Below are 13449 nucleotides of genomic sequence, written 5' to 3'. Positions count from 1 at the left end.
CTTTCTACACTCAGCTGTTGCTTGCCTTAGCCTGTCATTTCTTGATGGGACAATATTAATCAAATGTACTCTGTATTTTCTTGTAGTTCCATAAGCAGTCTTTGACTCAAACACCAGGGCGAGAGCCTTCTACTCCCAGGGTCCAGAAGAGAGCCCGTTCGCGCTCCTTCAGTGGGCTGATTAAGGTGAGCCTGCTGCGCCACTGCTGGCCACATTGCTTCTCAGGACACGTTTGTCTTCTCTGCTTGTGCACAAGCAGCCTATGTCTATTCCTTGGAGTTCTACAAAGGGTTCGTTGGTGAGGGGACAGAGTTTGGAAAGGCTTTCTTCCAAAGCGTTTTACTGTGTCGCAAAGGGAAGGAACTCTGTAGAGAAAGCAACAACAGCCTTCCCTTCTTCCCCATGTCTGGGGATAGGAGTCTCTTGCTTCCTGGTTCACACTACATACTTTTTTCCCCCTGAGACAGAGTTTCTCTGTGTAGCCCTGGCTATCCTGGAACTTGCTCTGTAGACCAGGCTGGCCTTGAACTCACAGAGATTGGCTTGCCTCTGCCTCCTGAGTGCTGTGATTAAAGGTGTGCTCCACCACCACTGCCCACTGCCTAGGCACACTACACGCTTTTTTAATTTATTTTTTCCTTTGAGGATTTTTTTTTTTTAACTGTCTTTGTTTGGTTGGTTTTTTTGTTTGTTTGTTTTTTGGTTTTTTTTTTTTTTTTCCAAGACAGGGTTTCTCTGTGTAGCTTTGGTGCCTGTTCTGGAACTCGCTCTGTAGCCCAGGCTGGCCTCGAACTCACAGAGATTGGCTTGCCTCTGCCTCCCGAGTGCTGGGATTAAAGGTGTGCGCCACCACCGCCCAGTGTTGTTTTGTTTTTTAATGTGTCTAGGTCTTAATTAGGGTGACTGTTGCTGCGCTGAAACACCATGACCAGAAGCAATGTGGGGAGAAAGGGCTTATTCCACTCACACTTCCATCTAACAGTTTGTCATTGAAAGCCGTGAAGCCAGGAACTCAAACGGGGCAGGAACCTGGAGGAGGCAGGAGCTGATGCTGAGTCCACAGGAATGCAGTTTACTGGCTTGCGCCTCATGACTTGCTCAGCTTACTTTCCTTTAGAACCCAGGGCCACCAGCACAGGGTGGTGCCATCCACAATGGGCTGGACCATCCCCCATCAATCACTAATTAAGAAATTCTCTACAGGCTTGCCTACAGCCCAGTCTTAGGGAGACATTTTACTCAACTGAGGTCCCTCCTCTCAGATGACTACAGCTTGCATCAGGTTGGCATAAAATTAGCCAGCACAGTATGTCGTGTACATACATGTGTCTATGAGTGTTTACTTGTGCAGGCATGACTACACACTTTGTTTGTTTGTTTGTTTTTGTTTTTGTTTTTCGAGACAGGGTTTCTCTGTGCAGCTTTGCGCCTTTTTCTGGAACTCACTTGGTAGCCTAGGCTGGCCTCGAACTCACAGAGATCTACCTGGCTCTGCCTCCCAAGTGCTGGGATTAAAGGCGTTCGCCACCGCCTAGCTTACTACTACACACTTCTTTATGCGGCTCTCTACATGTGTGGGGAAGTGAGCAAGCTGAGGACTAGGGAAATTGTTGGACAAATGGATTTTCTAATACCCCTGTGAATTTTGATATCTTTAATTTTGGTGAACTTAATGATATCACTGTTGTTTTAGTCTCTTTCCATGTGTCAAAATTATTAGGAATCTTATTTTTTGAACAATTAGAAAGTCTGTTTCTGTGTTGTTGCTGCTGTGTATGTAGATGGCTGAACATGAGTGCAGTTGGGGAATGTTACCATCAGATGGCAGTAGGTGATTTGGTCCTAGGCTCCTAATTACAATGTCTAACTGAGGCGGGCTAATCCAAAGGGATTAGCTTTAGTCTTAGTTCTACTTTTCTTTGAAAACTTGTTTTAACATTGTTAAAGTATCTAATTCTACAAATATCAAGAGCCTTTTGACTAAAACTGACATTTTTCTCTAACAAATGTGTGCCTTTGCATGTTCTCCCCTTTATGCTGAAGTCATTAGCAGTTACACTTCCACTCAGCCCTAACTTTGATCCTTTTTGTGTTTTGTAGAGTCTAGAATCCATTCTTCATCCTCATGGATGGGGCCAGTGGCGTTTGGGACATGACACTTGCTGTGGAGAGTTTCCTTTGCTATCCACAATGAAGGGAAAAGGCAATTTGTGGGACAGGAAAGAATAGTTGAAAGTCATGGATCTGGTTAGGAGATACTATCCAGAAAGTAGAAGGAACTTGTATAGTTCAAAATTACTGGAAATCCAAGCTCATTATAAAACAGGCAAATAGCAGAGCGATGTTGGCACACACCTTTAATCCCGGCACTTGGGAGGCAGAGCCAGGCGGATCTCTGTGAGTTCAAAGGCCAGCCTGGGCTACAGAGCAAGATCCAGGACAAGTTCCAAAGCTACACAGAGAAACCCTGTCTTGAAAAACAAAACAAAACAAACAAACAAACAAACAAAAAAAACACAAACCAAACAAAATAAAAAACAGGCAAATAACCAGAATAGTCATTTCTCTCAAGACACACATGTGACCAAGAAAGACAGGAAAAGGTGTTCATCATCATAATCATTAGGGGCATGTAAAAGTGAACTCACTAGGACGACTACTATCCACAAAACAAAGTTACAAATGTCGATGATGATGTAGGGAAATGAAAACCCTGTACACTACTGCTAAGAATATAAAATGACAAAGCTGTTGGGGAAAACAGTATGGTAGTCTCTCAGAAAATCAACACTAGAATTACTTTATGATCCACCAATTTCAATTCTGTGTATATATATCAACACATTGAAAGCAGGATCTCAGGGAGTTATTTGTACATCAGGTTATTCATCCTCAGAAAGGATGGAGAGTCTGATGCACTCCTCAGCCTGTGGGCCCTGAGGACATGACGCTAAGTCATATAAACCAGTCACCAAAGGCCAAATGTTGTACAGTTCTGCTTATTTGAGGTACTAAAGTAGTCAAAATCATGGAGACAGGAAATGATTTGTGACTCCTGGTGGCCTGAGGTATGGAGGTAATGAGGCGTTATCTTTTGTTTAGGAGGGATAGTATGGGGATGGGTGAGCTGGCTGTGTTTTATGGCCCTCTGACTAGAGTAATGCCACTGAAATATATCCACTAAGTGGATAAGGTCATAAACTTGATTGTAGTTAAATTTTTTTCTTTTTCTTTTTGAGACAGGGTTCCTGTAATTGAAGTTGGAGTGATAGGATTTTGTGTTTTAGCTTGAGGTGTATTGGTAGTTATTGTTTGAAATGTAGGTGTTATCTGTTTGGCTATTACTTACCTCTTTACTAAGGGATACTTATCTCTTTACTAAGGGAGTACTTGAACTTCAGAAGTTATCAGGATAAAACATTATTATTTTTTCTCTTTCTTTTTTTGGTGACAACTATCAGCTGGATCCAGGGCCTCATACATGTGAGCAAGCACTCTGCCACTGAGCTGCATCCCAAGCTCAGAGCAACAGCTTCAAACACCAATGTTATAATAGCAAATTTTATAAAACAGAGGGGCAAGGTGTTTTCATTATAAATGAAGGGATTTTTGAGCTGATAGAAGATAGAGGCATTTTGCTCAGTAAACTCTGCAGTGAAGTAGTTAAGTACTATTTTTATTTGTTAGTGGTGCTGGGCCCTTGAACATGGTAGATCCAATCCAGAATGCCCTTTTGAAAATTCACTGGAAGCTTTATAGCTAGTCTCATGGATCCTGCCGTTCTCTGTTCAGCATCCTCAGTGATTCCTGCCTTCTAAGGGAGGATCTGCAGGCCTTATTTTTCTAGCATTTGTGTGTGTGTTTTAGCTATTTGGTTCCTTTAAAAAAACAGCTTTTTGGCTGGGCAGTGTTGGTGCACACCTTTAATCCCAGTACTTGGGAGGCAGAGCCAGTCTGGTCTACAGAGCAAGATCCAGGACAGGCACCCAACCTACACAGAGAAACCTTGTCTGGAAAAATCCAAAACAACAACAAAAAAAGCTATTTGATTTCTGTCTAAAACTTTGGAAGCTGGAGAGATGGCTCAGCAGATAAAGAGCACTTGCTCTCTTCCAGAGGACCAGAGCTCAGTTCCCAGCACCCACCTTGGGCAGCTTACACCTGCCCACAAATCCAGCCCCGGTGGATCCGATTGTTCTCTGCAGTCACCTGTGCTCACATGTGCATGTGTGCACACACACAAATAAAAATAAAACAAAATCTTAAAAAAAAATTAAAACTAGTGGAATTTTGCTTTTGCTCCCATGTGCTTGCCTACAGGCCAGTCTGATGGAGCGTTATCTCAGTTGAGGGTCCCTCTTCCATGATGACTCTAACGTGTGTCAAAAGTAGAAGTGTGTCTGACAGTGGGTCCTGCGCCGACCTCTTGCTTTGGAAGGTTTTCCTCTGGAGTAGTATGTCATGTAAATAGTTGATCACACCAGGATATTCTGGACCCCCTGTTGATAGATACAATGTAGAGTAGACTTTAATGCTTTAGTTTTTTAGTTCTGTTGAAGAGTTTTCTTTGTTGTTTTAGTTTTGATTATATTCTTGTTTTGGAATTCAGATTTTCTCTAAGAGTTGTTACCATGAGCTGCTACAGCAGGTCCTATCAGCTTTTAGGCTGTTGAGAAGACCTTGTATTCTTGCTCTTTGTGTCAGTGGTCATGTGGCCCCCTGAGAAGGCCTGGAGCCTTTTGTGGCTGTATTAGGAATTCTTAGACAATTTCTGCACATTTACTAGTCATGTGTGAGGAGGACAGAGAAGCAGAATCCTAGAGTTGACCCCGTCTGGGTTCCCTAGTGGGGAGAGGAAGGGACCCTTAGCAGCTGCCAGAGAGCACACACCTTTCACAAACCCCTCAACTCCACAAAGGCCCATCCTCGAGAGTGACTGATCTTTCTTTCATGCTCACAGATGTACTACTATTAGCTAATATCAGGTAGGTTAAATCACCCAGAGAAACAGTAGTTCTTGTTTGCTGTGTGCCTTCCCCTTCCTTGTATGACATGGCCTGTGTCTGTGCAGAAGTTATCAGGATGCAGAGTGTTTTCATTGAGGAAGTTGTAGTTTTAAAGACTAGTACAGCTAAAAAATAGTAAATGCTCGTGAACAAAGTATTTTCTGTTTCCCAATCAGCGCAAAGTCCTGGGCAATCAGATGATGTCAGAAAAGAAAAACAAGTCCCCCACTCCAGAGTCTGTGGCCATGGGTGAACTGAAGAGAGTCAGCAAAGAAAATGTGAGCTTGGTAAGAGCACGTTCTTTCCTCTTGTGGAAAGCTAATAGGCTGGCGCTTGCTCCACTGTGATTCTCTGGCTCAGTCAGCAGTACTCAGGGCCTTCTCTGCAGGTTTTCACCAAATCATTTAATGTGTTTTGAGTTCAAGAAAGGTACATCATGTATATGAATGTCCTTTCTGTTGCTGTGATAAACACTGACCAAAACTCAGAAGGAAAGGGTTTATTTAGCTTACAGCTTATGTCTGTCATGGAGGGAAGTCCTTGCAGGAACTGAAGCAGAGGCCATGGAGGAGCACTGCTTACTGGCTTGCTCTCCATGGCTCACTAAGCGTCTCTCTCTCTCTCTCTCTCTCTCTCTCTCTCTCTCTCTCTCTCTCTCTTTTTTGTAGAAACCAAGACTATCTGCCCTGGGGGGCATCCCCACAGTGCCTGTGCTCTTCTACATCAATCATTAATCAAGAAAATGCTCCCATGTGTACAGGCCAGTCTGATGGAGCATTATCTCAGTTGAGGGTCCCTCTTCCATGATGACTCTAACTTGTGTCAAGTTGATAAAAAACAAGAAACTAACCAGCATAGCTGGTTACAAGTACAGATGGCCAGTCCAGCACAATGGCTCTATAAACAAGTGCTGAAGGGTCAGTTAATTCTTAGCAGAATGTCAAGGGCAAGTTAGCATTTAAGTCCTTCAAGGTGGCCTAGGCTATTTGAGTAAGCTAACAGTAGCCAGTTAAGATTGGAGAGGTAGAACTCAGGTCTGTGAAGAAGCGCCGACGTTTGACCATTTAAGCCGCTGTTCACTTTTCTCATTACAGTTTTTTTCCGGCTCTCCAACTGTCACAATGACACCAACCAGATTGAAATGGTCCGAGGGGAAGAAAGAGGGGAGAAAAGGTACTCACTGTCATCATCCTCTGTTCTTACTAGATGCCTTCTTGTCTGTGTCTTCTCAGTCAACAGTGGTTCTTGTCTGGAATGTCCAAGGGCTCTAATTGTAGTCAGAGAGAACTGAGATGGTTATTCTGCTTAGCACTGTCCTCAGGCACTGACCCACTGCACAGACAAACCCACACACCAGCTGTTTTAAGAGTGCGTGCTAAACCAGGTGGGACAAGTACAAAAGCTGTGTGGGGCCGAGAATGGCCGTGCCGACAGTCTGCTCAAGGCACATTCCTCTTCTGTGCAGACGTCAGGCCTGGTCACCGGAGCTTTGCTTTGCTTTTCTTCTCTTTCCTCTCCTCTCCTCTCCTCTTCTTTTCTTTCTTTTTATAAGACAGGGTTTCTCTGTGTAGCCCTGCTGTCCTGGAACTCACTCTGTAGCCCAGGCTGGCCTCTAACTCAGAGATCCACCTGCCTCTGCCTCCCGAGTGCTGGGATTAAAGGCGTGTGCCACCACTGTCCAACATTACTGAAGTGTTTCTGATGCAGAAGGACCTTGAAAATCATGTCAGCATGGTTTTGAAGCTATTTAGTTCCGAGAGGATTATCTATTTATTTATTTGTTTGTTTGAGACCAGGTTTTTCAAAGAGAGAGAGGATTTTTTTATTTTTAAAGATTTGTTTATTTATTGTGTATACAGTGTTCTCCCTGCATGTATGCCTGCAGGCCAGAAGAGGGCAACAGAGAGAGAGGACCACTGTTGTGAGTTCTTCTGTTAAAAAGCTGCTGTGGGCAGGCAATGATCCTGCACAGTTGACATCTCTGCACTCAGGAGGGATGGCAAGAGGATTTTTGGAAGTTCAGTTACTACTTGATATATGAGCAGTAGAAAGAGTACAAATGTGTTGGCCATGTAGCTTAGTGATAGAGCATGGGTGAGGCCTTGGGTCCCATACCCATCACAACAGAGTCGTCGTGATGAAGCTTTGTTCTTTTCTAGGAAATTAGGCTGTAGTACGTTCTTCCATCACTTTGATGAGTGCCTGAGCCCGCTTCTCTTCCTCCCTTTTTTTTAGCTGAGGATCGAACCCAGGTCCTTGCGCTTGCTAGGCAAGCACTGTACCACTGAGCTAAATCCTCAACCCTCTTCCTCTCTTTCTTTTGCACAGAATTGTGCTGTTGAAGCAAGCTCAGCATTTGAGTTATTAATATTCAAATATTTTTAAAATGTCCACGAATCAAAGCATGAGTTATTTTTTTTTAAAAGACTATGCTGTTTTGTATCAATTGTGCCTTTTGCTTTTATTTTTAAAGAGAAGCAGAAAATCATTTCTCATCTTGACAACTCTGCTTTGGAAAGAAAGGAAGGAGTTTCTTCAGGAGAGTAGCAGCCCACAGATCATGTATGACGTTTTGGTGGATGAGGAATGGCATCCTCACATGTCAGGACCCTCCTCCTCTTTGGGCACCTTAGCCTGCTGTCCTGACAACACCACTTGTTGTCTTCCTCTTTAACTTTTCCCTGTTTACTGTGGTTTACTCCTGTCTGCCAGTCTCTCGGTTCTGTCTGTTTTATTTAGTTTTTGTGGTGATGGGATTGAATCCGGGGCTTCACACATGCCCTACTATTGAGCTACATTCTTAGGCAGTACCCTTCCTTTCTTAAAAATTTTCTTCCTCTTTTTTTTTTTTTTTTGTTTTTTTTTTTTTTTTTTTTGAGACAGGGTTTCTCTGTGTAGCTTTGCGCCTTTTCTGGAACTCACTTGGTAGCCCAGGCTGGCCTTGAACTCACGGAGATCCGCCTGGCTCTGCCTCCTTAGTAGCTGGTTTTTGAGGTTGGCCTTAAGCTTGCGATCTGCTTACTGCTGCCTCCTGAGTAGCTGGGATTTTAGGCATTATATAGGATTGTATACCACCACATCTGGCTTGTTTTGGCTGAGTTAAATTCTCCACTCTTCTCTCTTGCATTTTGCCCTTCTTAGCACCTTGATCTGCTTCCACAGCTCACTCTCAAATAGCATTGTTAGGTCTGAACTCTCCAGTCTCCAAGCTTGCAGCTCAGGAGCCTGCCTGCCATGTATCTGTCTTGCAGAACAGTAGATACACAATCCTAGCTGTTAACACTGATGTTGAAGTCACCCTCAGAAGATGTCACTATCACCATCAGTAGCATGATGGAGACTTCTGTTTAGCAAAGGGCTTCTTATTCTGGCCACTGTTGACACTTTGGGTCATAATTCCTTGGGTGGAGTGGCCTTGTGCATTGGTGATATCTAGCAGCTTTGATCCAGTAGATGCCACTAGCATCCTGCCCTCAGTTATGATAACTGAAAGTTCCCCTAGACATTACCAGTGTCCCTTGAGGATATAGGGGCAAAATTATCCCAGATGAGAACACGTGATGGAGCACCCACTCATCAAGGAGCATTATTTTCAGTAGTCAAATCTTCCTAATCTTCAAAGTCCAGCTGAACCTTCCTTCACTCTCCTCTTGGAAGCCTTGTCTGGCTAACTGAGCCAAACAGAATACTTTTCCACTGAATCTTGTCAGCACTACTAAAGTATGGACATTGACTATGATCTAAGGTGTTTCTTTTTTTAAAAGATTTATTTATTATGTATATGGCATATATGACCGCAGGCCAGAAGAGGGCACCAGGTCTCATTATAGATGGTTGTGAGCCACTATGTGGTTGCTGGGAATTGAACTCAGGACCTCTGGAAGAGTAACCAGTGCTCTTAACCTCTGAGCCATCTCTCCAGCCCGTATGGTGTTTATTTCATGTGTATTGTCGTATCCCTGCATCTGGCTCAAGGAGGCTTGCAAAGGTCAGACTTAAGGATATGTAATATTAGTGGTCAAGTCCTTGCCTAGCATATACAGTGCTCTTGGTTCAGCCCCCAGTCCTGCCGGCACATGGACATGCATGCACACCCACCCACCTCCAAAGCCAGTGCTCTTCTCCTTGTCTTAGCAGTGTCCGGGGCTTGTTGCTCTTGCTTTTAGGGAATGGTCTCTGGTGAGCAGGGCAGTGCCAGTAACAGCACAAGCTCTGTATTCACTCAGACTTGGGTCAGCTCTCCATTTCCATGCTTGATAGCTTTCTATCCTGGGACAGGTTAGCTTCTGTGGGCTACAGATCTGCATCTGTGGAATGACGGCGCACTACCTCCATCTAGGTAGCATGAGAATAAATGAGACAATGTATACAAGGAACTGGGAGTAATAGCCGTCACCGTACATGCCCCTGTGCAGTGGTGACCGTTACTGTCATCATGACTGTTAAGAGGTAGCAAGCGGGGACTAGACTAGACAGACCTAATGATGTTTACTTGGTAGAGGGTCATATTCTCACTTTATTTAATCCTAAATGTGGAGAAAATACTAAGAGTTGATTCTGTAGCTTTTAGATGGGGTATTTTAAAAAATGAATGTTTTAATTATTGTCTAATCCTCTTGTTTCTGTTTTAACCTAGGATTCTTCTGAAGGGTCAGCTAGAGTTCCCCTGTTGTCCACGGTGAAGTTTCTCTTTAGTGGGACAGGTGTTACTTTTGTTCTCAGTGAAGTTTGCAGCTTGCTGCCTGCATTTTGAATTGTGAAAGCCCATCAACCGTGACCGACTGATACCTCTAACCCACTCACTGGATGTCTTTGAAGCTGTGCCCCTGAGAGACTGCTCCGCTCTCTGTCACTGTCAGGAAACCACTAGACACCAGCCAGCTCACATAGTGCCGTAGGTGGGCAGGCCCAGCTACGCTTGGTCAATGTGCTCAGGTCGCTTCTGCCTCTTCAAAATGGGGAGTTTTGTGTTTAATTGTTAGGAATAGTTCTTAAAAGCACTGTCAGTCCTAGTGGACTGTTATATTTTAACTGGTATTTAGGGCTTTTTCCATGTTGTTAGTGGTGAGTAATTGTTTATTTACTTGTTTTAAAAGCCATTGTTTAGATTCATAACCTAAGTGGATTCTAAGTTAAACGCCTTTGACCCCTTTTCATTCTGAGATTATGAAATCTCTGTATCTTATTTGTGTTCAAAGAATTTATAGCTTTTCTAGACATTCTTTATTATTTCTTGTGTCTCATATAGGGGATTTGACCTGGCAATGAGAAAGAACTCAGGACAGTATGTTTTGACAGAATTCAGCTACTCAGCTGTACCCCATGCCTCATATCTTCCCCCAGTGGTGTGAGAATAGTTGTGTGCCGGTTAGCTTGTTTCCTCCGTGGGTGTGGTCTCACTGGAGACATCTCTGGTGCCACTGCCACATTCTGTGTCAGATCCTGGGAAGAGTCACGAGCTGCCACAGAGCTTGCTGCAGTCTGTGTGTGTGGACGCTGAAGCGGTCCCAGGAAGAGCTGGCTCTGGTTGGACCTGGTCACACATTCTTAGGTGTCAAATATGCCACTCAACACTCTCCTGAGAGCAGCTTGGACTCAGGAAAGGCATGCGTAGCTGCCTCTGCAGGGCCCGTAGGATTTAATGAAGAATTCCCACAGGAAGCAGTGTGGTGTGTCCCCGAGATCTGGAGCAGTTGCCCACTGCCCTCTCCCTATTGGGATGGCACAGGAATCAGGAGAACAGCAGAGCACTGCCCAGTGAGCAGCAGGTCAGGTGAGGATGCTGAACTGTGTATCCTTACTCCACTGTGGGGATCCAGGCACACAGCAAAAGACGGTTTGCCAGCCTAATGATAGACAGTTGGAAATGCTGTGTTGTTGTTGAAATGAGAGCCGACTTTGGGGTAGCAGAGGCTGACTTTATGTCTGTCTGTCAGTCCTCTCTCCCATACTGTATTGTATTTGTTACTTTAACAGCAATGGTGAAGGAAAGTGTGGTATTTGGCCTTCAGCTGGATAGTTTGGGAGCAGTGGAGGTGTTTTAGTTCCTTTCTCTAAAGGCGTTTCAGGTCATTCTTAAAGATCTTCATCAGCAAATCATTTGTCTAGGCTTCTGTGTGGCTCTTTTTGTTGTTGTCACTAAGAAAAGGTGTATTTCTTTTTAAATAAAGTTCTTGTAGCAGGTATATAGTAAGGTTAAACAGAAATCCTTTTGTATTACCAAATCAAAGACATTCTCCCCAGCACCAAGTTTCCTTTAAGTGTCTTCCACCATGCTGTGATGTGGCCCTGGGCCGGGCCGGGCAGGGCCTTGATGCGTCCCGGAGTTCTGAACTCTGTTAGAGACAGAGAGAGAGAAGGAGCAGGATTGAATGAGTGGAACTAATGACCAGGCGTGGTCTGGTGAGGGTGTGAGAGAGAGGTTTACTCCATGTACATGCTTCTCTACGGCTGACCTCTTGGCAGTTACCACGTGTATTTGGGAATGTGTATTTTATTTATTTATTGGATAGTCATTCTCTTGATTTAAGGGTATTATAGGTCATTTTTTTCTTAAAGAAGCTGTGATCCCATGCAGAATGAGCTTGAGGGACAGCATAACCTTCTGTGTCTCGTCACATGTGGCTGTTCTAATCCTGTGGTGTTTCCTGGGGAAACTCAGACAAGAATTCCATCACTACTCCAGAAGCTTGCTGTCGCCCTTCTGATGGGGACAGTTGCTGTTTTTGAGCCAGTATTTAACTAATGTTTTTAACCTGTGCCTTTTATTTTTTATTTTTTGAGACAGGGTTTCTCTGCAGCTTTGGCTATCCTGGAACTCTGTAGATCAGGGCAAGTTGGCCTTGAATTCAGAGTTCTCCTGCCTCTGCTTCCCGAGTGCCAGGATTAAAGAAAGGCATGAGCTATCACCATTCAGCTGACCTATGTCTTAAAGGACGTTTGTTGTGTTTATTTTTCATGTTGGAGCAATCTCTCTGGAAGTACCTTTCCTTTCTTTGTGGGGTTAACTGCCACAGGCTTTGATGTGTCAACATAGGGAGTATATTTTTGCCAGAGGGACATAAGTATGAAGAGATAGATCATGTCGGATTTGGATCTACACTGGGCAAATGAATGAAGGCTGGGCCCTTTTTCTAATCTTTCACAGAAGTGGATTTTCTCACTGAGGTCAGTGATAAGGTTTAACCTCCCCTCCCCCAGAGCACACACTGAAGGGAATTGGGAGACATTGGTTGTATCTGAGTACCAGAACATTTTAGAGGCACGGCTGATGAGTCCTGAGGGAACCCACAGTTGACCCTCCACACAGAATGTGCTTTACTCGGAAGGTCCTCTTAGAGTCAGTCAGGATTGCTGTGAAACACCCCTGGGAGATGATGTCGTACAGGATGCTGACGGTGGCGATGTGGGCTCTGGAGGTGGCTGTTCTGTTATTTTGTATGGAGGTCAGCTCATCTCAGGGCAGAGCCATGCTTTCCTCCTGAGTAGGGTTCTGTCTGGCTTTCTTCTCAGGAGCCTGTATCTGTGTATGGTTTGAAATACTGGCTTTTAGGGGACCTGACAGCCACTGTGACTGGCCATGTGACCATGGCCATCCTTGAGAACAGCTGTTCTAGACTGCCTGCCTGCTTGCTCTATGTAGGGCCTTACACAGGGACTGTCCTCAGTCATGTGCGGAGGTCTTTATGATATCTTTCCCTGGAAACAGCATCATCCCTGCTCTCCTACACCCTGAAGCCTGCAGACTAAAGCTAGGGTCAGGATCTAAACCAATAGGACTGTCCTCAAGTTTGGCCCCTAAATGAAGCTTTGAGTGACCCCGTGCCTGTTAGCCTAATAGCAGACTCACTGTCAGAAGCTGGCTTCACTAACTAGACAGCTAATGCTGAGAGCAGTGTAGACTTGATGGAGGTGGGCTAGGGAGGAGATGGAGGATGAATAGCCTGAGTGCTTGTGTCACCATGGAAACTGGAGTGGAAGTGAGGCCACAGCCCAAGCTAAAGAGCCTTTGAGCATGCCTCTGACATGCTTGGACCAATGGGCTGTAGGGGAGGCATTCTCTCACCCCAGGCCTTTCAGCAAGGCTTGCCTGTGCATGTTCTACGCACTCACTCACTTGACCCCCTAAAGGTTCCTTAAGAAGGTTGCACCTGTTTGTTACTTTTGGTTATTTTGCATATATGTATATATATATATATATTATAAAGAAACAATCATATATATTGTTTTTATATTCATGTAATATTCTGAAATTAAATTTCTGTTTCCTATCTGTGGGTTCTGACTGGTCTCTTGGCTGACATTGCTTTGAAGAGAGGTGGCTTCTTGTTCTAAGGAACAAGGTACCTCTGCAAAGTGCTCTTCTTTGGTGTGTTTTGCAGTGGGGGGAGGGTATTGGGTGGGTCAGGAGGAGTGGGGCTTTAACTGGTGAGATTTAGCTAGA

At 44.4% G+C, this 13449-nt stretch overlaps 1 protein-coding gene across 1 annotated transcript in view; it reads left to right on the top strand.

The window, feature by feature from the left end:
• The window catches only part of Arhgap19 (Rho GTPase activating protein 19), a 41918-nt gene extending 30107 nt beyond the window's left edge, over positions 1-11811 (top strand). The window contains exons 9-12 of the mRNA XM_036169360.1: positions 87-185; positions 5183-5293; positions 6101-6179; positions 9643-11811. Of these exons, the coding sequence (XP_036025253.1) occupies positions 87-185; positions 5183-5293; positions 6101-6179; positions 9643-9653 (300 nt within the window). The 3' untranslated portion in view covers positions 9654-11811. The remainder of the gene's footprint in view (positions 1-86; positions 186-5182; positions 5294-6100; positions 6180-9642) is intronic.
• Positions 11812-13449: the final 1638 nt, after the last annotated feature.

This window comes from Onychomys torridus, chromosome 1 (assembly GCF_903995425.1).
Source record: "Onychomys torridus chromosome 1, mOncTor1.1, whole genome shotgun sequence".
Taxonomy (NCBI): Eukaryota; Metazoa; Chordata; class Mammalia; order Rodentia; family Cricetidae; genus Onychomys; species Onychomys torridus.
Note: the sequence above shows the minus strand (reverse complement) of the source record. Positions and strands in the feature narration are given on the sequence as shown.